At 39.3% G+C, this 20,616-nt stretch overlaps 1 protein-coding gene across 9 annotated transcripts in view; it reads left to right on the plus strand.

The window, feature by feature from the left end:
• The first annotated feature begins 708 nt into the window (after positions 1 to 708).
• The window catches only part of COBLL1 (cordon-bleu WH2 repeat protein like 1), a 77,273-nt gene continuing 57,365 nt past the window's right edge, over positions 709 to 20,616 (plus strand). For 3 of the 9 annotated variants that reach the window (XM_064661021.1, XM_064661022.1, XM_064661023.1), the window contains exon 1: positions 1,179 to 1,672. In XM_064661021.1, the coding sequence (XP_064517091.1) occupies positions 1,194 to 1,672 (479 nt within the window). In that variant the 5' untranslated portion in view covers positions 1,179 to 1,193. Of the gene's footprint in view, positions 992 to 1,060; positions 1,079 to 1,178; positions 1,673 to 1,907; positions 1,981 to 20,616 lie in introns of those variants that run through there. The other 6 variants (XM_064661028.1, XM_064661024.1, XM_064661025.1 and 3 more) reach the window with 6 other exon arrangements.

Consider the following 20,616-nt stretch of genomic DNA (forward strand, 5'->3'; position numbering starts at 1 on the left):
AAAGAGTTGTATTTACTGTGCAATATCATCTCCTGGTCCCACTGCACAGCAGGAAAGGCAGTCTGTGCTGACCCAGGTAAGCAGCACGTAACAGCCAGATCTGCTCACTAGATATTGCATAGAAAAGCCTTGGTGCTGTCATGCTCAACGAGCAAAGTGAAGATCAGGCTGAAACCGCTCCTAACACTGGTAGCTCGTCACCCGTGACACGGGTAGGTCGCGGCTCAGCCGAGTCCCGGGCGCGCTCGTCAGTGGCACAGGGTGGCACAGCCCGGGTGGCCGGGCAGGACAGTCCCCACCGCGGGCTCCGCTCTCGGCTCTTCCCACCTGTGGGGATTTCGCCTTGTGCCCTGGTGGCTGGAATGGGGAAGAGCTGAGCCCGAGGCAGCCGCCGGGACGCTTCGCTCGGGGAGAGGAATTTTCCAGCCGAGAGAAGCGGCCCTGCCCCCGCTGGCCGCTGACAGCCCGGGGCCGGGGCCGAGCGGAGTCCCCGGTCCGACCTCCCCCGGAGGGACAGCCGGGTGTGCGGGGGCGGGAGGGAGGCGCTGGGACGGGAACAGGGAGTCTCTGTGTCTTCGCGCGTGCCGGAGCGGGGAAGGCTCCGCGTTTCAAATTTCTCGCCGTGAAGTTATTTTTTTTTTCTTTTTCTTTTTTTTTTTTTTTTTTCCTGTGTGTGTGTGTGTGTTTTTTCCCCTCCGCCCAAGGTGTGGTTCCGTGAGCGGCAGAAGCCTGGCGGAGCCCTGAGCGCGGCCGCCGCCCCGGGAAGGCGCCCCGTGTCCGCGCTGTAAACAGCGGGCAATGCCCGCGCTCGGGGGCGAGGCGGCGCCGGGGGCAGCGCAGCGGGGCCGCCCTCGCCAGCCCGCCCCGAGCAGGTGAGGCGGGGAGCCGGGGCGCCGTGCGGGCGGGTCCCCGGGTTGCGCCCGCCCTGCCCTCCCTCGGCCGCTGGCATGGACGCCCGCGCTCGGCCCGCAGCCACCCCGCCGCCCTCCGGGTAAGCGCAGCTCACGGCTCGGGCGGGAGCCCCGGCTCCACAGGGGTAGCGGGCGGGGAGCCGCGGCCGTGCGCGGGGCTGGGTGAGGTGAGAGCGAGGGGGCAGCTCGGGTCTGGGAGGCCGGTGCGGTGCCGGCCGGCTGTAGGTGCGTGTTTGGGAAGCAGCCAGGGGCGAGAGGCGGCTCCCCAGCGCCGGGGGGTGGATGAGCTGTGCCCCTGCCCGAGGCTCCTGCGGCGGGGGCGAGGCGGGAGCCCCGGGCGGGCTCGCAGCGGGGGCAGATGGAGCGGCGCGACCGTTGAACGGCCGCGGGAGCGGGCGGGGCACCGCCTCCGGAGCCTCGACGGCATCTCGGCCGGTTCTCCGGGCTGAGCGCGGGCTGCTCCCCCGGCCGGGGCTGCGGGACTGCCCCGCCGGGCCGCCGGCGCCCTCCTCGGCGGTGCCCGGCCGAGCAGCGGCGGGCGAGGGACGAGCATCGCCGTCCCGGTGCCTGTGCCGGGCTGCAGCGCTGCCAGCGCGGGACCCGCTAGGTGCGCGGCTCTGCCGGGGAAATCTCCTCGGGTCAACACTTGCCGGAGCATCCTTAGGTGTGCGAAGTCAGCTTCTAGCTCTCCGGGTGAGAGTGGCAGTGGCGTGGGAGCGCTGGGCCCTCCTCGGTGCTCTGGTAACTTCCCACGCTGGGGGGTAAGGAAAATAAATAAGCGGCATCTGTTGGGATTAGTGAAAGGGCTGGTTTGTTTCTTTCTAAATGTTAGGCCTCTCAGAACATTTTCTTATAAGGTGTCAGAAAATGTAACTTTAAAGAATATATTTTTTAAATCTTAAGTAAAACTACCCCAGTTATAGATCAGGAGGAGGATAATTTCTCCTTAAGTAGTCAGATATGTTTGAAGAAAATTAATTTGCTCAATAACTTCAGTAGGAACTTGAGTGAATCAAACTACTGGCAAGACTGCTGGAGTTATCTGTAAATAGAAGAGACAAAATACATGGTGAGTGTATTTTTTAATATAAAGAGTTTCTTAAAGCTTCCATACTATATGCAAAAATTAATTACTTGGTTTTCTGACCAAGTGTCTATAGGGTAAATGGATGCAAATGATGGCAATTTAGTATTTGCAGCAGCAATCAAATCAGTTTGAAGTCATGGCTGTAGTGAATATGGAAGACTCAAAAAGGGATGGGCATTTATTCCCTTAAGGCCTTGTCACCATTCCACATTTATATGTAGCCATTGACAAATGAACTTTATATTGTTAAACAATGCAGAAGGTATAATTACTATAGATAATCACTGCATTTGTAAGACTCTGGGTATGTAAGCACAATTGGAAGGACTGAGTTTTGGATAATAGGGCTTGATTCCAGATTAGGAAGGGGCTAAAACAGTATGTCTTGAAGTTCCTCAGTTTTACGTGTGGACAGAAACATGAAAACAAGCAAAAAGACACAATTAAAACTTTAGCTGTTCTGACAGTTTCACTAGGCCTGTTGCCTGCCATAATGCTGTTGGGTGTAGTGAATTTTGGCTGCTGCTTGACATCTGAGTCAGGAAAAGTAGTCTATTCCCTTTATGTGACTTCAAGCATCTGTCAGCATCCACATCTCAGTCCTGAGAAACATGTAGCTAACAGAAATGCTCATTGCGTTAGCCCTGCAGGTGTATTTTCAGGCCTTTTATCAGCTCTTCCCATTTAATTTGGTACTTAGAAAATCAAGTTACCGTGCCTTTCTTATTATGAGAGTTCTTTATTGGCAGTCTTAATTATTTCCTGGAGATGGTCTCATTTGTTCATCAAAATGCTGGATTTGAGGAAAAAAATTTGGTTATACCAGAAATGGCAACTCCCAGTTTTACTGAAAATGGTCCATGGATACATTTTTGAATAGTAAGCCGTTACTGTCGTTCTCTGAGATGATAGGAAAAATTGTCCACTCTGGGAAGAATTTCAGTTGAAATAGCAATTTTCTTTAAATGATGTGAAATACTGCATTATATATCTTCTTAAATTGTCTAGCCAGATTGAAAGTGTTGATAATCTGCAGCTGAAAACTGTTTACCACTCAATGTGTTCTTAAATCATTATTTGAAGTTCTGTGGAGTAATTACTGCTAAGTCTTCACAGCTTAGAAATTTATTTATGCTCGCTGCTAAGAAGGCTAGAGGCCTTTAAAGTGTTTTGTTAGTTTTCAAGCACTGATGTTTGTTTAGTCTTGGAACTCCTACATAACTTAATTACTGGTGGCTCTTCAATATAGAACTTTGTTATCAGATCTATGGGAACAAGCTTTGGGAAATGATCCTGTCATATCTTGGAAGACTTTTTTTTTTAAGTACAGGATTATGCTATCCTATTGAAAAATTTTTTATTAAAACTAGTTGTGGATAAAAATATTTGTCTGAATTTGGTGAAAAACATGGCCTTGTTATTCTCACTGTACCTTCATGGGAAACAGGAAAAATTTTTAAAAAAACAGCTTCTGCTGGATTTTTTTTTTAATATGGTGAATAGAAAGTGTGCCCAGCAACTGGCTGGAATTTTTTGGAACATGATGAATAGGAGGTGTGCCTAGTTACTGGCTGGTAATGACACATAGTTTCTTCTTTTAGCAGAAGAAACTTGGCTAGACCTACTTTTAAGGCATTTTTATAGCTCGTCTATCTTACCCTGAGTAGCACTCATGACAGTGTGCTCCTGCCAGGCCAGTTGACACAGTCTGCTGCTGTTCATTACAGAGTTGAATTGGCTTTATGTATTGTCCGTGTTATGGGATGATAGGAAAATGTGTGATTTCATACTTGCAAATAAAAAAAGTGGCTGTAGTTGGTATCCCACCTTTTGAACACAATTTTCCTGCTGTTGCTGGATGTTCTATACCCTGGAGTAAATAAATTTTTACATTATAAGTAGATGTCTGTAGTTGACACAGGATTTTACCACGAACAACTGTGTTATAGTTCAATAGGCCATTAGAATACTGGAGCAAGATTGATATCCTTTGAAATATTAGAATGCACATTGAGATCCACCTTTAATTCAATTGTAATCAGTTTCTGAGAATTTCACATTATTTCATTTGTTCCCTTAAGTCATATTTAAAGCTGTACTCTTACTTACAAAGTAACAGCTTCGGACCTGCTTTAGCCCGGCAAACCCTCTTTGTTTTGTCGTTTTCATTGCGAGACTAAGGAAAACATGCTTAGCAGATAGAGCTGCTCTCCAGGGGCTGAAGATAGAGATGGTTGTATGGGGGAGGGGGCAGAGCCAAAGAGCTTTGGTTTGCTTACTGCCAGAAACACTCCTCGTGTGTCCTCATGCTCCCATTCACTGTTGCTTGGCCTAGTGAATGTATTTGAAGAAATTAATAAGGAGAACAGGAGAGAAGTCTTTTTTCCCATGTTTTCCAGGTCTGTCTCAGGAAGTGAGAGATGTTTTCAGGAAGAACGAGAAATTTACCTTTTCTCACATGTAAATTTTTGAGTTTTTATCAAATAATTTCAATCTCTGGAGACATCAGCTGTGGTGCAGTGTTGGAAAGTGTCTGGCATCAAAGTTGAAATACTGATTTGAGCTCTCTTCCTTGTGTTTGGTTGAGTTAGTTCACAACATAGCCACAGGTTTATTCAAGTATAAATGGAAGTCCTCCCTGTTGTGGAGTGTGGGGAGAGGCAGAAAGTGTAGCAATAGCTTCAAACCAAGCATTCTATGGCCAAGCCACAGCAGCAGACTGGGGTTGGGTGTGTGTCTGAATTTGCTCAGTTTAGTGAAATTTAAGTCAGGACTGAAACTACATTTTTCTCTTGCAATGAATTATCTGTTGCTATTGCTCTGTATGCTGTATTGTTGTATAAACTTTTATCAATAAAAGCAAGACCTTTTGTACTTGTGCTACTAAATGATAGTGCTGTCATGGGTTGGGCTATCATGGGTTTAACAAGTAGTTCCATCTCAGATGAGCTTCATCTCCCAGACTGAGGTCTTAAAGATAATAGTATGTTCTTCTTACCCCCATGACCCTGATGAAGAACAACTAATGGAGGAATAACAAAATGGAAAGAATTCTGAGAATTTGTGACCATAGAGATTGCTGGATGTTTGAAGCAGGGAGTTAGCTCCTTGGTGGGTGGATGCCCATCAGGAGCCACTTGAATACTAATCATTCCAGGGGCCAATTTACCAACTGAGTTCCGAGTGTACACATAACACTTCTTGAGGTGATTATGTTGCTCTTTTTAACGCACCTACCTTAACAAAGGCAACATCAAATAGTTGCATGACACTGGTGCCATTAACTGAATGTTGTGTTTGAACGCTGGTTTGATTACTCGAACTTTGTCGTCTGAAGTCATAGCTGGGTGCCCATGGAGTAGTTAGTGCTAATATTCGCTTTTGGAGTGTGTTGCTGTGGGAATGAGATCAAGAAAACATTAGAGGGTTGAGGAATGTGGATACTAGGGTGAAAAAATATGTGGGAGCGTAATACACAAATAGAGAAATCAGCAGTTATTTCAAAGCTTTGTCCAAGTGTGATGGTATCCTGTGAAAAAGAATATTAAAGCATTTGAGGGGAAAAAGTGCTTGAGAATGGAAGGTGGGTTTTGGTGTCATCTTAGGGTAGCTTCTTTCTATTTTTTTTTTTTTTGAGTTTTGTTTTGTGTGCTTTAAATGAGGTCACAGTGTTTATGTAAACCTGAAGATCGCTGTTTATTTTGAGTAGGCACATCTGTGTTGGGTGGAATAAGAAAGGAGTTCATTGCAGGGGACCAAAAGCTTAGGTTCCAGAGGAAACTGAAGGTCTTTACAGGACTCTTGCCATCTGACAGATAAAATAATTCACTCAGAATATTTTAAAGTCTCAAATAAGTGTTTTTTTCCTGTAATCTGGCAACATATAAATCGGTCTCATGGAGTCCAGTACTGCTTCTGACTATCTTAACTGTAGCTTGGAAAAAAAATTCTAAGCATGCAAGTTTTTCTAGCTTGACTGCTGTTGTTTCTATCTGCCACTGTTGTAGTTTTATGTGTGCTGGGGAGCAGCAGATGCCAGATTATCCAGCCAGCCCTTGGAGTTGTAACAAGGTTATCATGCTCAACTAAATATTTATTCTTTTTCCTAGAAATTAACAAGTCAGTATGACGAGTTGCTCTGTTAATGTAGTGGATATAAGGAATGCCAGGTGTTCTCTTTTATGGATGCTTGCAAGTTAAAACAGATCTGATTGTGCATTTTCTTTTCACCTGGCTCTCACTTGCTTCCTCAACAGCTGACCTGCTACTCTGACTTAAGTTCACATAGCTGCCTGCTGTTTGAGAAGGAGTTGCTGTTCACTGTAGGTATTTGCTGTCACTATGTACTGCCTTAAAACTCAGAGCTGACGTCAGGGCATTAGAGGATGACAAGAAGCCAAGATGTTGGCTCCTAGATTCCTGTAGAGTTCTGTGGCTGTGCCCAGTGTTAGCACAATGAAGAGGAAACTCTTACTGTGCAGTATAGGACAATGGAGAGTTCAAGGGGGAAAACCACCCCTGCTGTTCTGAACTGTAACAACCAATTAAAAACATGACGATGCTTCACCTGAATTCTTTCCTGATGTAAGGATGCAGAATTAAAAACGCAACTCTTCATGAAAGTAGACTTAAATATTTTTTTTAAGTCAGTGTTCTGACTTAAAATCTCCATGGTGATAGACTGATGGATAAAAGTGAATTTTTTTTCATGGTTTAAGAAATACTTTTTTCTGCAGAAGTGGAATACCATGGGAATCCTTACAGAATTCAGAGTTCCTGGATTTGTTTTTTATTTTCTAGGAGGCTATCGAGTTCAGAAGGGGCATGTACATTTGTTTGTACCTTTTGGTTGTTGTAAATGATCAAAGTGCAATAGGTGGTTAAAGGATGGATCCCTAATCTATGAAATGTCTCCCTTGGGAGTTTGCATTAATGTCAACTCGGCTGCAAGACTAGGGTTGTCAGGATTGCTATTTTCAGTTAAAGAAAATAGAGTATGTGAGTATTTTTAGCTAGGCATAAGCTTTCTCCTGTGAGAATGCATTGGTTTTGTTGGAAGCTTTAGTTTTATGGAGGTTCTCATTGAAGAAATAGCTTCCAAGCTGTGCTTTCTTAGGTGTGTTTTAAAAATACTTTCTGCATATTTCTTTCATTTTCATTTCTGTTCTGGAAACAGAGTTACTTGGTTTGGAAACTGTAGATCAATCTTATTTAATAACAGATAAACCTCTCGTCCTCCCCAAACAATGCAAATGGTCACTCTATGTTAAACAAGAAATGTAGTGAGCTTGAATTTTTCTCACAGAGAAAGAAACAACCCCCCTCAACAATCAAAACACCATCCTATCTCAAAGGAACAGCACTAGAAATGTAGGTATTTTTCTTTAAAATTAAATCAATTTTCAGTTTAATATTCCTGAATTATTGATGTATTGATTTAATAGTCTTGTTTTTTTCATGGGCCGCCTTGGTTTCCTATTGAGAAATTATTTTCTCTTTTGATATTGTACCTGACTTTCATGTCTGATCTTCAGATGGATTTTCTTCCAAAGACTGATGCTCTATACATGAGGTTTAGCAGGTAACTTTAAAATGTTTTGCTATGGGAAGAGCATAAGCATCTTCATCTGTCCCTTTAATACAGACTTACTATTGATGAAGTTATCTGGAGGAACTGTTTCTTCTATTCTTTTTACAAAATGAATTGTATTTTTTTAATGTTTCATTCAGTTTGACTTTTCATTTGTTTCTTTAGTTTGGTTTTTTGTCTGTCTGTGTCCCCTCCATGCCCTCCAGTTTGATGTGCTGGAAGCTTTGCCAAATAAAGTGAATTAAGTAGCAACGTTCAAGGATGTGGGACCATCAGTAGAGTAGCTATGGCAACTTTGTGTTACTATTGTCCTGAAACTTTTTATACATAGGTATCAAGGTAATTTGAAGAATATGGTGTGCCAAGTTTGGGTTGTGTTTTTGTTTGTTTGTTTGTTTGTTTGTTTTGATTCAGTTATTTACCAGTTGTTTGTTTATCATTGTACTGCTCTTGACTTTTGTAAAGCCCAGATCAGTTATTCTGTACTGTCAAACTAGACTGACAAAAGAACTGAACATAATATTGCAGGTAGAAGGTAATCTCCTGAGGTAGCTGTTGTTTAACTGTTCTTGTGACAGCAATGTTGAAAGCTCTTTCTACTTGGGAAGAACAATGTTTTGTCTCTGTGTCTAGTAAAAAAAAAGAGGAACCAAGATGTCTGTTAATAACAAAGTTGAGAAAACAAATGTTTACAACTTGTCATGCTGGGTTGTAGCCCCTTGAAGCAAAGATGAAGTACATCTTTATTTACTAGTAGCTGTGGATTTAAACATTTTGTCCTTTTCATTAAAAATTAATGTTGTGCAAAGTTAAATATGTAACCATTTTGGCTTTGAGAGAGTAGAAATGATTTGCATGAATGGATGGATTTTTTACTTCTTTAGTTAGTAAGTCATCACACAAGGTGTGTGTTAGTTGATGATGATAGTGCTGTAGGTGGAATTTCCAGAGTGGAATTTCTGATGACTTTCAGGCATTTGTGTAAAATCACAAGCTCAACCCATGCCAGAAATCTGGGCTTTGATTTTATTCTTTTTTTTTTTTTTTTAATTTTTCAATTCAGAAACTTTAATTCCTTAGAAATCAGGTACCACTGTGTGTTGAAAATTTTCCCTAGGTTTCCAAACTTATGAATTTTTTAAGAATTATTGCTTTTTCTCTTTTATCTCTGAAGTCTCCAGACATAAACTTTTCTGTATTCTCTGACGGTCTCTGATTCATGGTCTCTGACTTTCCCTTGCCTGCAATTTTGATCCTCTCCTTCCACCCACATTACAAAGCAGCCTCACTAATTCCATCTTTGGCACCCTCCTTGAGCTATATTTACCTCATTTAGTTTTAAAAGTACTCACTGCTTGGAGAAAGTCCCTTTTTGCTGAATCTTAAACTTCAAGTAAGTTTATAAGTCCACAGCTACTAGTAAAAAAAGTACTTTGGTTTTGCTTTAAGGGGTTACAACCCAGCATGACAATTGGACCTTTTTGGATTCTGGCTTTGTGCATTCTTTTAAATCTTCATATTTAAGAGGAGCTTTGGCCTTCAGTTTGGGCCTTCCATCTAGTGTCATGGTTTTTTTTTTTTTTTTTTTTTTTTGGTTGGTTGGTTTGTTTGTTTGTTTGTTTTTCTGGTGTGTGTGTGTTTCCCCCCCCCCCCCCCCCCCGTGTCCCGCTCTCCCTGTATCTGATTCCTCCTGCCCAACATCACTCTGAAACTATATATTCTTCTTATAAATGTGACTTTGTGTTTAAATATTGCATGTCACATTTTACCAAGCTTAATGCATCTTATTCCCTTCTACTTATATGGGCATGGAGACTATTTTTGCCACAGTATTTAAGGGGAGAAGGGTTTCCCAGGCCCTTTCATATGGCACTTAAAGCAGGGTCGTTGACTGTCTTTGCAGTTGTTGATCTCATCTGCTCACTTATCTACAGCTGAGTAATGCCTTGGACATTGCAGTATTTGGAGCTGAGGTCTTAAGGCAGGCAGTGATAGCTAGAGACATGAAATAGGATTTTTTTTTTCTTCTTTCAACTAAATCAGAGTTTGCTTAGGACTTTCTTGGGCCAGTAGCAGTAATTTTATTAATGTATTATATACTGTCCTTCCTCAGAACTAGGTATGTTTAATTTGATGTCTGCATGACAGGCTATCAAGATGTTTGTTGTAGAAATGAACTGACGAAACTGGGTTAAATGTATCTTTATTCCTTTAGCTTCTTAATGCTTCTCTTGTTTCTTGATGGTTGATTGGGGTTTTTTGGGGGGGTAGGGAGAAGGGTCTGATTTTTCTGCCAAGCAATAACTGCAGGGATCAGAGGATTTTGAAATCTAGGTAATTTGGGTGTTTTGTTTTGATGGTTCTTTTGCAGTGAAGGACACATATTCCCTCCTTCCCCATAGGTATTATTGAGATATTCTCAACATGGCAGGCAGTGCTTGTTCACTTTTGTAGAAAAGCAATGTGAAAATGTAGAAGATATGGAAAACCAAAGCATTTCATAAGCACTTCTTCAGAGCTGGTGGTTGGCAGTTGTGAGGGGTATAGGAGAGAATCTGAAACGGCTTATTTTGGAAAAGTAATAAAGATCTGACATCACTGTCTGAACTGCTGGAATCTCTGTCTTATTTCTAAGCATCTTTGACTGTTCTCATATTTCCACTGCCCAAACATTCTTACAAACTTTCCAGTCTTCCTCCCAAAATACACTACTTTAATGCATCTTTATCCATAAATCTCAAATGAGTAAGGGAGGAAAGAAGCACAATGAATTGTAAATGTTAAATGAAACCTTAAAAATATTCAATGGTTTATTTAAAAAAAAAAGAAATGGAGATTTGGTACTATGATAATTTTAGAAATATTCAAGCAAATCAATATGTTTTTATTTTTTTCTTTCTGGTGGTGGTCTTTAAGATACCGCTTATAGGCTCCTGTTGTTAGATTTTCTTCCTGCTTTCACTTACCTCAAAATTTTCCTGGATACTGTAGTTCCAATATGTAAAGCCTGCCAGCTAACAGGTTTACGGGATTTATTTTTTCTTAAGACTGCTTGCCAGCACTTAATCCAGAATAAGATTTTATGTTATAATTTAGAATGTTTGGAAATAATGACACATAACATAAATGCTGACATGTCATCCTATACAATGCCAAGCAGTATTTCGTATGTGTTGAGTGTAGATGGAAATTGTAAAATTACTTGGTACCCTGACTGAGTGGTCTTGTGGAAAGATCTATATAGTGTCAGTCACCACTCTGCCCCTATGCATAAGAGGCTGCTGTCCTGTTTGCTGTCTTCACTAGAGAAGAACAGCTGGATATTTCTGCATGTTTCCTGATTGAAATCTGTCTATTCTCGGACAAGCTGATGCTGCCTCTTCCTGCTCATGGTGTAGAGATCTGCAGTAGGAAATGAAGTGTCCAGTGAATTGTTTATTTTGTAAAAATGTTTGTCAGAGCCACCTGGGAGAACTTCAGCAACTTAAGATAGAAATACCGTTGCAAAATTCTACCCTAGTTAATTGAAAAGTGTGCAATTTATTTGATAACAACACACTCCTGTAAAGGAAAAATGCTTGCGTATAGAAAGAGTTCTTCTGTTACATGGAATCAAAAGCTCCAAGGTTAGAAGTAATATTTTATAATGTTTTAACTTTCATTTTAAAATAGTTAAAAAAGCATAATGAGATCTAGAAAACTCTATCTACTCTTATTGACCCTTCCCACATCCTGTCACATCACATTTCACATCTCAGTCATACACTGAGTGTTTCCCTGAGTCAGTTTGTGGTATCATGTGAATAAATGCTCAACATGGTAGAAAGATCTCCAGTCTGTTTGTAAAAGAGCATGTGAGGCTTTTTCAAAGATAAGAAGGCATAGCTAAATATGGCATAGGATTGGTTGAAATTGTAAACATTCAGTCATTTAGCTCAACTCATTAAAAAAAACTTTTGGCTCCTAATGGTAAAATGAAATCCATCAGAAAAGGTGAATCACATCCTCAAACTGATGTAGCTATACCAATGTTATGTACCGTTGTGTTTATCACTCAATTAACAAATATTTTCACTGAAATATTGAAGTGACAAGTGAGAAAGAAGTGGCTTGGTGACTATGAGAAAGATCAGTTCATTCAGAGATCTGACACTGGATATGGAGATTCATTCTTCCTCTTTCCTCTGCCTTTTTTTTTGGCTGGTAGTCATTGAATAATTAACAGCAGTTGCATACCTTTCTACCTCCCTTATGGCCTATCTAGGTAGAAGGAAGTTTCCATGTCTTGTTCTAAACTGAATAGGTTTGCTGCTGCTGTTGAACTGGTGGAGTGGGTTTGTTGCAGCTTCTTTATATCCTCTTCTTCAGTCAGAAGAAGCCAGTGATAAACTGTTGGTCATCATGAAAATCTGGGGTAATTCCTTTTTCTCTTTTTAAGGTTAGACAAGGCTTTTGTTCCTTTTCCTGTATTCGTCTTAGGATATTCTTGTAGTTTGGGATGTTTTTGAAGTGTCAGCTTTGAATTTCTGGATCCAAAGAGAGAGCCTTTCTGCTTTAAGCTGACAGCATTATGTTAGTGACTTTATATCCATGTAATAAAAGTTTCAAAAATTCTGATCGTCGTCATTTTTTGTGTGTCAGAAGAACAGCTAAATGTCCATTACCCACAATTTGAGTCTTTTCTCTGATAAGAAGACAGTGTTCTTTCCATGGATTTCCTCCTTTGGGCAGCATTCAAAATCCAACCCATACTTAGTGGGGAGAGAGAAAACGTGGCACTTAGGAGAGGTCGATGGGCTTTGGGTTACTGGCACTTAAAGTTTCACTCAATAAGGTGAAGGTGGACTTCTGAAAAGTTCAGAGTTTTCAGTTTTAATGCTCCCTTGTTTGTGTCTTGTGCTGCTTCTATGATCTGTAATAGATAGCTGCCCATGTAGTTTTGATCCAGATTGACTCCTCTGGTTTTCCACATGTTAACTTTAGTTTTATGACAACATTCCGTGAAAGCACTGATCTACTGCAGTTAAAATCAGGGAAATCAGGACAAATTTTGGAGAGATTTTAGGAAATGAACTATCTACAGCTTGTCCCTGACCTAGCTTCTACCACTAAGGGCAGGAGTAGAAGCTCTGGTCTGGGTGATGTTCTGATCTGCATACCTTGTCAGGCTTCTTCTGCTGTAGCAGTGTTGGTGTAATTTTGCCTGTTCTTCACCCCTACCACACGGCCTTTTTTGGTCAGTGTAGACAAATCATAGGTTATTTATTGCTCTTTAATTGGGGTCCTTAGTTACTACATAAGAAGTTTGCCCTATATTGGTATTACTAATTGCCTTTTTATTTTCACTGAGATTGTGCTGACATGCTGCTTACCATTTTCTTGAGGATAAATGGATGAAAAATGTTGATATCTTGTAGATATAGCTAACAAAAGTTTCCTCATTGTATAAGTTTTTAGTGATTTAATGTATTCAACAAACACCAATTTGTTCTAAAACTGTTTTGAACAAATCCAGTGGTTAACAGTTAAGCACTCTTGGTCTTTCTATTTCTAAAGTATGACAACATATGAATGGCATGTTCATGAGTTACTGCATGGTTACAGAGTATGAGCATATAAATAATTCAAAAAGCTCTTTGGCTGGTTACTTTCATGGGTAAGAATGTGGAAAATACTGCATTTCTGACAGGATTCTGACTGTTGCAATAACACAGGATACAGAATTATTAAATACACAGAATAATCTGGGAGATCTCTAATCAAATGTTTTATACATATATTCCTTTAGGCATTTTACAAAGGTTTGCTGTTATATTCAGGGAAAACTTGTAAATCCAGGGAGAACTTTACAGAGATGGTGTAAGATATCAGGAATTTGTGTTTTAAAGGCTTTAGGAGATCTTACAGCTTAGATAATTTGAGCAATATTTTTGTCCTTTTCTCTGAAATCCATAAAGTAAGAAATTCCTTTTTCTGTGAATTTTCTTGGGTGGTTTTTTTTTTACATGACTTCCTGGGTGGGAGAAATGTGTTACTATTTTAGTTAACATTTATAAACTTAAGTAACATTGTTTCAGAGCACTTGGTATACATCCATGTGCTCTGTAGGTTGGGTTGGTATCATGTAAGAATTTTCATAAGGAAAGAACCAGGAAGATAAAATACTGCTAAGTTGAAGGGTGCTGTTTCTTATAATGACAAGGCACTCAGTTATAGGGTCTGATAAATAAAGCCCATAGACAAACTCCCCAGCTGTACTTTAAGATGAAAACAGGATGTTGGTTGTATTGCTGGAGATCTGCAGTATAAATCAAAGGATATGCTATTATTGCTGTTTAAGGAAGCTGTACTCCCTTAGAGTAGTTCTGTATATAAAAGAATGGTAATTGCTAAGCTTATCAAGGACTGGCAGTTCTCCTTTTCCAATTGTGACCTGGTGAATCCACCTCTAGCTCATGACTTAAAACGTTGCCAGTTATTTTAATCCTCTATTCAATAGGACAAACAGAATGTGGTTATTTTTATCTCTTTATGGTACTTAGAACAAGTAGAAAACTCCTTTACCATATTCAAGTCAAAGGTGGTTTTACTGAGAGGTATGTGAATTGTTTCCCCAGTGCCTATTAAACCCCGTCAGTTCAAGTTGTGTCCCATTAGTCATGGCATCTGAAAATGGCCAGGTGGTTTTCTCCCCTTGCAGGGTCTCACCTTTCCTTCTACTCACTGTTTTTGTGAACAGTTCCCTTATAGCCCCTTTAAATTTTTGTTTGATAGCATAAGTCATATTCTCTTTTAAAGTGCTTCTTTGCCCCTATTGCACTCATTGTACTATTCTACTATGTCTTAATGCTGACTGGAATGGTGTTGCCTTTGTTTTTAAAATTAATTTAATAATTTTTATGCTTCTAAGCACTACATCCAAGTACACTTTCGTCAGGAAGAAAGTATGCCAAAATGCTTTTATGCTTTTGATTTCCATCAGTTTATTTTTTCTCTTCAGGGAAATCATAGAATCATAGAATTGTTTGGCTTGGAAGCGACCTTTGAAGATGGTCTAGTCCAGCCCCCATGGCAGATCTGTAGTACACTGTAGGGTAGCCTAGGTTGTTATTAAGGAAATACAAGTAAATTTCTCTTATGCAGAAGCAGCTGAATCTGGAACAACAATGAGTACGTGGACAAAGGTTACATTGATATTCCTATAATATAGATATGTTTTTATAGAAATTTTTTTTATAAGTCCTCAAAGCTGGAATTGTTTTGATAGTGATTTTAGCATAGCAGTTTACGCTGGTTAGTAAAGAGTTGGCAGCTTCTTAGTATTTGTACTCAAGTGCAGAGTTAGCTTCCCTGCAGTAAGAATCCTGACCATGAATCAGATTGGAAACCAGTCCATGCTGCTGATGGAAGCAGAGGAACAAAGAGCCTGATAAGAAAGGGAGAAGGCAGCAATGGTGAGTCAGTTGTGCAGGACTGTGCGGGAAACCAGATATACTTCACTCCTGAAAGAATCTTAACTCTTGAAAGCTTTACAGCATAAACTTAATATTGTTTTAATGTCAATTGTGCTTTAAACTGAAATATAAATTCATCTTTCAAATGTATAGTTTTCATGAATTTGACATTCAACATGACCAATCCATTATTTACCATCATTTGTCTACATTTTGCTGAAGTTCTGTGAGAGAAGGATGTTGCAGGAACTTTTTAGGCTTATGGAGGCTCTCAGGGTACCTATTGGTATCCCCTTTTCATAATTTCTGATTCCTTATTATACCCACTTTTCATTATTTTTTAAATCATAAATGTTGATAAAATAACTTTATATTAAAACTAGGATTTGACTGTATTCCAGTAACAATTAATGGATGTATTTTTGAAGAAGTAAGGCCTCTCTAATCTGCCTTTTTCTGCTTTTTTTACAAGGGTAGAAGTCTCAAAATCTTGAATTTGTTTAATTTCTGTACTAAACAGTTGTAGGTATTAATCGGAAGTGAAGTATTTTTGTTGAAGCACAAGGAGTTCTGTAGTACAGATCAAGTTATATTAGATGTAGTTGGGAGGATACCTGATTATATGTAGAGATAAATAATTTCTATGAAGGGGAACCTTTTCTGGGGCCAGAAACTACTTTTTAAAAAGATATTTGTTAGTTATCAGATATCTTATTATCTGTAGCAGTGCTTTATTAAATAAGGATAGGTAATGATTTAGGGTTGACCAGTGATATTGGAAAATGTATATAATTTCCCCTCTGGTTATTAAAGAAAAATTTTAAATTCTAGTTGTTCATATAAATGGATGGTGTTCTTTAACAGGCCAGAAGCATGGTTATCAGGAGACATGCTGTGGAATTACCCTGGTGTGACCTTTTAACTGGTGGATTTGAACAGCATTAAGCATTATTTGAACTGGTTCAGTACTCTGAAGGCCTCTTAATTGTACTGCCAGTATTCTTTTTCTTAAAAATTCTAATGAAGTGGGATGTATTCTGGGGTGCTTGTCTCAGTTACACACTCTCAGAGACAGTTCTCACTGTGCAGCTGTATTGTACCTTAAAATAATTGTGATTTGTTTGCTTATTTGTTTTTTCCTTTTAATTTTAAGCCAATACTACAACTTTTCATCCACAAAGCAAATAGCTGTTGCTTTTGATTAGTAACTAAAACCTTGGCAAGTGTGTAAATTCCTCAGCAGGGCACTGGTTTTGAAGAGCTACTTATGTTCCAGTGAGAAATCTTTTGAACAGATTGTTTTAGAACATGTGATTTTTATTTTTCTTTAAACTTTTTTCCTGCTTCTGTACTACATTATCTGTACTGATTTACTCCTTTCCTCCGGGAAACACATTTGCATTAAAGATCCGGCCTTCTGTTTATTTAGTTCCTGCTGCTTATTGCTTCCATGGGGTCCTCTTTGACCTTACAATTAACAGAAAAATAACTGATATCCTGGGAATTAAATCAAGAAGAAATTAAAATTCTGATGGATTCTTTCACTCATCAAAACTTCCGTTTTGACATGCAAAGGTCCTCAATAATAAAAATAAATAAAAAGATTAAAAAACCCTGTAAGGAGCATGTTTTTTGTAGCACCTCTGATGCATCATGTAAGGCTTTAAACTACAAGAGTCAGGGATACCACTGGTTCCTATTGTTAGATGTTGGCTTTGTCATAGAAAAAGTTCAGTATTTTCCAGAAGGTGCTCTAACCTGGTCTGAACCTGTTTTTATTGATCTGAGCTGTTTTGACTAGCTGACTTTTAGGTAGAATAGTTGCATTGCACTATAGCATTTCACAGTCCCAGCTGATACACTGACTTCTATTTTAATTTGGTCAGCTGGTGTAAGGATTCGTGCTGCAATTAGTGCAATACTAAAATAATAGTAATTATAAGAGATCATTCAGCTTGCTTTTAAGCTTAATCATATCCAGCAAATCCAGTGAAATAAATTGTATTATTATAATTTTGTTGGAAATAATTTCTTATTATAATTTTGTTGGAAACAAGACTGGTGAGAGATAAAACTGCCATATCAAAGAATTGAAAGGGTTGACTTCAATGTTGTCTGCTTAGTGCCACTTCAAATGTCTAGGCTTGGTAATTTGGTCTGATTGGCATATAACAGTGTCATGTTCAGAGGCACAGGATGCTGAGAAAGGAAGGAGATGATTTGCATTCCTTAAGTTTCTCTAAGTGGGAGTTTCAGATTTGAATTTGGCAATAAAATGCTGAGATTTTTCAGAAAGAGCTACACGATAAAAGAGGATAGGCTACCAAGGCCTGCAGCTGGGTCCTTTGGCAAATAAACTTGTATGTACCTTTTCCAAAACGGAAAAGCCAATTTCCTTTGATCCTTTTCATATTTAAAAAAATTTAAAAGAATATGAACAGGAGTGGACGACCTGAAAAGGCAGTTTCATCCCTGCAGTGAAGAAGGTAAGAACTTGGCAGTGTTTGGTTTATGGTTGGACTTGATGATCTTAATGGTCTTTTCCAACCTGATTTATTCTATGATTCTGTTGTTTCCTTCATGCAGTCACTTAGCTGCATCACTTAGCATCAGTTGTGATAAAGTTATGCCATCATGTAATTGGGCTAAAAAAAGGCCTCAATTACTAATTTTGAAGATAGACAATGGATAGCTCAGCCTAGCTGTAAAATTTGTCTTGCAATTTTCTCGGAAGCTTTTGTCATTGTTTTGATTCTTTGTTTTTGACAGTCACCTGGTATCCTAATTAACCACCTTTGACACCAGAAAGCTAATAGTATAAAATATTTTTAAAGGTTGCTGGATCATACTTGCAGTCTGAAAAACTGTTTCCCATAGTCTGCAATGTTACCGTGACAGAGATACTCCCTGTTCAACCCTGTTTCACATCAGCAAATATGCAGAAAATGGAATTATGAGACAATGATGGCAAGCTTGAGTAACCACGTGACCACATGCACAGAAATAGTGCACTGCTGGGAGGTGTTTTATGAACATCCATTATTTAGCCATGTTAATTTTGTTTCTTGCTTAGCAAACCAGCCAGGCTGCTGGTTTTAGAAGGTGTGTTTTAGAAGGAGTATTTAGAAGGTGTGGCCTCCTAATTCATACTGTGATTAGCAGTGGGATCCAGTGAGGTTGTGTAGCCAAAGGCTGATCCTTAGGTGGAGAAGATGGTGAGAGGTTGGTGAACCTTATGAAGAGGAGGAGGGTGAAGGCATCGAGAATCACTCAGTCTGTTTCCTCTGTCTTTACCTACTCTAACTCCTAATTTGACAGGTGAATTCTGGTCTCTCCTAGCAGCAGGTCACAGCTCGTTTAAGCCTCTATACATATATGAAGTGACAAATAGAGCTGTAGCCTATTCTTCTGGTCCCTCTTAATATATCTGAGTCAATACTAGACCAGCTTTGTCTAACAAACTTAATTTGTGGCTGTCCCAGAACTTTCAACACAGAATCACTTGTGTATTATGGTAGCTGCAGTTACATGATTACAACAATTTTCCATCCACATTCACTCCTTAGTTCTACTGAAATTGTTAAAGTCTTTGTGACTTCTGAGTAGAAACTGAGTAGAAGTCCAGGAGTGGAAGTAGTTTTTTGATCCATTAGATACTATTGATAGCTGTTATTAATCTGTCTTTTAAATAGATAATAAAATCAATTTATTTCTGCTAGAAAAATGCTGAAAGTGTAAGTTTTAGTCATGCCAGCAAGAGACAGAGACAAGATTGTTATATGTGATGGGGCTTCTGCATCATTGTTTTTGGACTCCTGGGACTGATATGACGATAGTAGTCACCTGTCTGAAGTTTTTAGCGTGGCAGAATTTGTACTCATCAGATAGTTGTGTACTGTTCAGTGAAACAGGCTTTGTATGTGTGTTTAGCTTATGCTATCAAGTATACCATACTAGCAATACAGATATTTTTGTCTCTTCTGGATTTTTTTTTTGATCATGGAGTAACTGGTTGTTCATTTAAAGGAAAACATTTGTGTTCTAAAAACAAATTACACATACACAGCTGTGTAGCCAAGTGACCCAGAGAAAATAAGTTCCCATGATCCGTGTGTATGTGTTAGTGGTGGGGACCAGAACTTGTTCTTTGTCCAACAGTTCCGTTGTGTCTGACCTCAAGGGAACATGCAGCCATGCTCCTTGTGCTGTTCACTTTCCATGGGAATGTAAGAATGTGCCTCACAGTGCTGGCTAAGAATAGCTGTGTGCAGGGTTTTGGTTTGCTTTTTAAAATTTCTTATATCTGAATTCCTGTGGGTTGTGCTGAAATTTGAGCTAAATGTTGATTGCAGTTTGAGGAAGGGTGTAAAATTGTGTGATACTGTGGTTGTTAGGAATTGGACATAAATGTTTTGAATTGCAGCGACAAAAGCTATGCAGCCATTTAATTTCTGCCTTTTATGTTCTTGAACAAATACTTCTGTTCAAAGATATTTGAAAAATGAAGGAACTATTTAGTCATCTGCATAAATAAATAGATATGAAGTTTTCAGATACCTGAGATGTGAAAACATAGATTATATTTGTTTGTTTTGTTTGTTTGTTCTACATTGGGTGAGATAGGACTAGGATTGGCAGAACAGTTTGTTTGGTATTTGATTTTATTCGTTAAAATTTTAGTATTTGATTTTTTTATTTTTTTTTTCCCTTGGAGATGTTGTGTGTGTGTGACCTCCCATCTAGAACTGAAAATTCTGTAATGGCATATTGTAGACCAAATGCCATTCCAGTACTAATGACAAACTGTGAGAGCTAGCATTGGCTAGTTTCAAAGTTATGATTAGCAATTTGATTTTTAGAAATACGATTAGCAAAATTAACGGTTTAATTGCGTAAGTTTCCTTGTGCTGTCCAGAGACTTTATTGCAAAACTGTGCAAAATATGTACAAATTAACTATGAACACTTCTCTGTCTTAAGTAAGGAAATTAAAAAGCAGAAGAATACAGAATTCAAACAGAAGGCATGCTAGTTATCTCCATGTATCTTCTTACACACAGCTTTCTTGAAGGCAATACTTTTCAAGTTATGGCCTTGATGAGCAGTGCACCTTCTTCCCAAATTTGTCCACTTTGATTTAGCTTTCTATTAATAATGGTATAGGTGTCAATAGAGGGGAACAGAGAAGCTTATTTGAAGCACTTTTAGATTGCATCTAGTGTGTCTATTTTTTGTTTAAATAGTTATTTTATTTAGAATTAATGGACTTCACTTCCACTAATTGCATCAGCACATGACCTTGGAGTGTTATATGCAAACAGTGTCGTAGTTCATGTAACTGATGAACTGGGAGGTTAGTGTATGAAGTGTTCTAAGTATGGTTATGCAGTGTCTACATGCCAACACCTCTGCAGAAGCCTTTGCTCTCCCAATCCAAGCAGAGGAAATAATAATAGATAAGTCTTTACAGTAGTATTTTCCTTTGTGTTATGTGGTTGGCTGGTGGGTTTGTTTGTTTGTGTTTTTTGAGGAGGAGGTGCCTTAGTTACTTTTCTGTTAAATTTTTCTATTACAT

Source organism: Pseudopipra pipra, chromosome 7 (genome assembly GCF_036250125.1).
Source record: "Pseudopipra pipra isolate bDixPip1 chromosome 7, bDixPip1.hap1, whole genome shotgun sequence".
In the NCBI taxonomy this organism is placed as follows: domain Eukaryota; kingdom Metazoa; phylum Chordata; class Aves; order Passeriformes; family Pipridae; genus Pseudopipra; species Pseudopipra pipra.